The following is a 3,240-nucleotide window of genomic DNA, read 5'->3' as shown; positions in this document are numbered from 1 at the left end:
ATGTGATTTATTTGATAGTTAACTTTATATTTTATTAACTCGAATAGTACAGTAATATAAATAATTATTGACTAAATGTATATTGCAGATGTTAGCCACATTGGTAAGTCAGCTAAAAAGATAGCCATATTAGACAGTTATCATTGCCATTAATTGCCTCGTCAAACTACGAAAACGTTCGTTTGTCACAAAATAAATAAACTTGTTTGACTTCGATTTGAGGGCATGGGCTTGAGCATGATGTAATTATGTTATCTATCACATTCGCTAACCTGCCTGTCTTTAAATTCTTTAAACAGCTCTGGATGCCGGTCGGCGAGGTGCTTAGCCAAGTTTGATGTGTTGGCTCCCTTGGTTTGCAGGGATCTAAAACATGTCTTACAGACAGGCCTCGTGGTGTCCGTAGGCTTGCCCTCACTGTCAGAGATATAGCTCAAATACTTCCAAATTTCGCTTCTGGCGTCTTTTTTGTCAACAAGCCGAGGCGCAGCGGCAGTTGTACTCCCACTTGCAGCCATGCTTCTCGTTTTCTCACATGCTCTGGCAGCTAGCGCGTGTATGAGAGAGGGGAGGGGCTTAGAGCGTGCTTGAGAGGGGAGGGACTGCAGGCACGCCCGGCTGCAGTGCAGGGAGTGGAAGCAGAGCGCTGAACACACACGGCTCTTATTAAAACAGCGCTTAGCCTTTCTCACCGGAGTACTTTTCCCCGTCATTCTTAAAGTACCGATACTAATGAAACGGAGGAATTGTAGCGTTTTTAACGGCAGGGTATCGCGGTACCTTTCAAGTATCGGTACACCGGGCAACACTAGCGTACACACAGAGCCGTTTGGCCCCCCAGAGCGTTCCGTTTGCAGATCTATCCACCTTGGGACCCGTTATCGTTTGCAGGGTCCGTTTCCACGTTTCCGTTACGGCCTTGTGTGAACGAACGGGCTATACGTGAGAGAAAAGTAGCAGATACAACCGTTTGCGTTCTCGTGTAAACAGCACCTAAGTCATCACACCGTCGTTGGCTAAGTCAACTCTGTGAACCCCAGACCTTTTTTAAACAAGAGGTTTTATTTTAAAGTTTTGCCTCCTCACACTTTTTTAGAATCATACCCGACAATGAACCCTGACAAAAATCGCTCATGATGACGAAAGTGTTTGTGCAACACATTATCGAATGCCCTCAGGATTGTCTGGAGGACGCCGTGGTGGATCGAAAAGACTGTCCTTGATCTAATCAAACAAACCTCAACTTTCCCCTACAGTCTGAGCTTTATTGATTATTCCAAACATAAAATCCAAAGACAGTCAAGCAACCTTCAAACTCAGCCAAACTGCTCACTAGGAGAAACCGGCCCAATGATGTTAAACCTCTACATATTGAGTTAATCAGAAAACAACCGTGTGGCTCTTGGTTGCATCACATCCTGTTTACCTGGTGACTCCATCATGCTGGCCCAGAACTCTGGTACCATGTGTAGTGGGTCGCCTTCTGAGCAGCTCAGTTTGTAGACATGAACACACGGAGGCGTGCTCACGTTACTGTAGTGGCTGACAAAATAGTCAAAGTTCTGCAGGGTGAAAGAAGCAAGAGAGAAAATAATAAATATACAAAACTATGTTAAAGATATAACTGACAAGGAACAGAAGGGCTGAGGGAGGAGAGGATGACATTGCAATGCTACACCACACTCTACAAAGATCAGAGTTTAAAAGACCAACATGAGCTGCTATTGTAAAGCACAGCTGACAGCCAGAGAGCCTTTATCCCATATAATACTGCAGACTATTCAAACAATCCCTGGCTTTGACAGCTTTCCTCCGGTTTAAAGGTGACTTAACTTGCATCGTTCTTACGCAGGTAAAGTGGTCTCTTTGATCTGCCTTGAACCATTCCATAGCTTTCCTTTGATTTGTGTTATCCAAGTCTGTCAGCTATAACTCACTTGTTGGGATTTAGTTCTATAAGACTTTGCACATACCTCTAAAATTCACATTGACATAAAGAACACACAACTGATCGAGGAAAATATACAATCTTTTTTTAACCATGCCAATATATACCTTTACTAAAGCATTTACTTTAATATGGATATATTAACAGCTGGATAGGAAGAACCGTCAACGTATTTGGACATGTGAAAATAAATGAATGGTTTACCTGGCTAACAGAGCAGCTATGAGAGAAGCCGGGCTTGGTTAGTCGGACCACGTCTCCCGGTGAGTCGTAGCTGACCACGTACAGGTGGTGCTCCAGAGGAGTGTCTCTGGTGCCCTGGAAGTACACCAACTTCGATCCCTCGTTCACCCAGATCTACAAGATCAGAAACATTAAGGTGAATTAGAACCATGACACTGTGAAGTGAAGAGATGATGGAGACACTGAAATATCTTTGAAATAAACTCTGTATCACCTATATGTTAATGTGACTTATGTTTAGCGCAATGGATTTAAATACAATTTGTAAAAGGTTACACGAGGGTTAGTCACAATAACAGTTTGGTTTAGATCCTCATTGGATGAACAATGTAGCCTTTTCTGGAATTGTTTGAGTATTAGTCCTCCAATTTTAGGCAGCAGCAGCACAGCGACCCTGAGCAGAGATTAATATATTTTTTAAATTCTCGTAAAAGAATGCAAATAAGACTGCATTACAGTTAGAGATGTCCCGATCCGATCACGTGATCGGGGACCGGAGCCGATCACGTGATTTTCAAAAGATCGGAATCGGGAGAAAAAAATCGGGGATTTCTTTTCTTTTTTTTAAATACTATTTTTAAATTTTTTATTCAATGTTACAAAACAAAAATGACCATGCTCAAGTCTTAAAGTCATCCTGAGGCCTTAGTTTTGGTTTCAAATTACACAACATCATGTATGTGTTGCTTCTTTGGGGCTTGTTTTCATAGACCTGGTTGCTTATTTCTCTCAAATCTGGCAACAGAGTGGGCAGGGCGCAGTGTCTAATTGTAGCAGTAAGCTAACGAGTACTGATAAGCTTTATTTTGTTTTGATCCAATGCTGCACAACTGAACTGATCCAATGCTGCTGTGAAAAAAAGAAGCTATATCCATGTTGGATAGAATATCCAATTTAAATACAAAAATAACCTTAAGGGACAACTTGAATGCTTTTCTTCCTCTTAATGCATTGCATAAAGATTGGATCGGGAAAAATCGGTATCGGCAAATTGTCAAAATCAAATGATCGGAATCGGATCGGGAGCAAAAAAAGGTGATCGGGACATC

At 41.9% G+C, this 3,240-nt stretch overlaps 1 protein-coding gene across 1 annotated transcript; it reads right to left on the bottom strand.

Moving 5' to 3' along the window:
* Nucleotides 1-1,426: 1,426 nt before the first annotated feature.
* Nucleotides 1,427-2,305, bottom strand: LOC104952400 (dipeptidyl peptidase 9-like; the record flags this gene model as incomplete). Its single annotated transcript, XM_010779214.1, has 2 exons — nucleotides 1,427-1,562; nucleotides 2,153-2,305. Coding segments are annotated over 2 exons (289 nt in total), but the record flags the coding sequence as incomplete, so codon positions are not given.
* Nucleotides 2,306-3,240: the final 935 nt, after the last annotated feature.

Source organism: Notothenia coriiceps, unplaced genomic scaffold (genome assembly GCF_000735185.1).
Source record: "Notothenia coriiceps isolate Sejong01 unplaced genomic scaffold, NC01 NC01_scaffold00019960, whole genome shotgun sequence".
Taxonomy (NCBI): domain Eukaryota; kingdom Metazoa; phylum Chordata; class Actinopteri; order Perciformes; family Nototheniidae; genus Notothenia; species Notothenia coriiceps.
The sequence above is the reverse complement of the archived record's forward strand: the minus strand, read 5'-3'. Positions and strand labels throughout refer to the sequence as shown.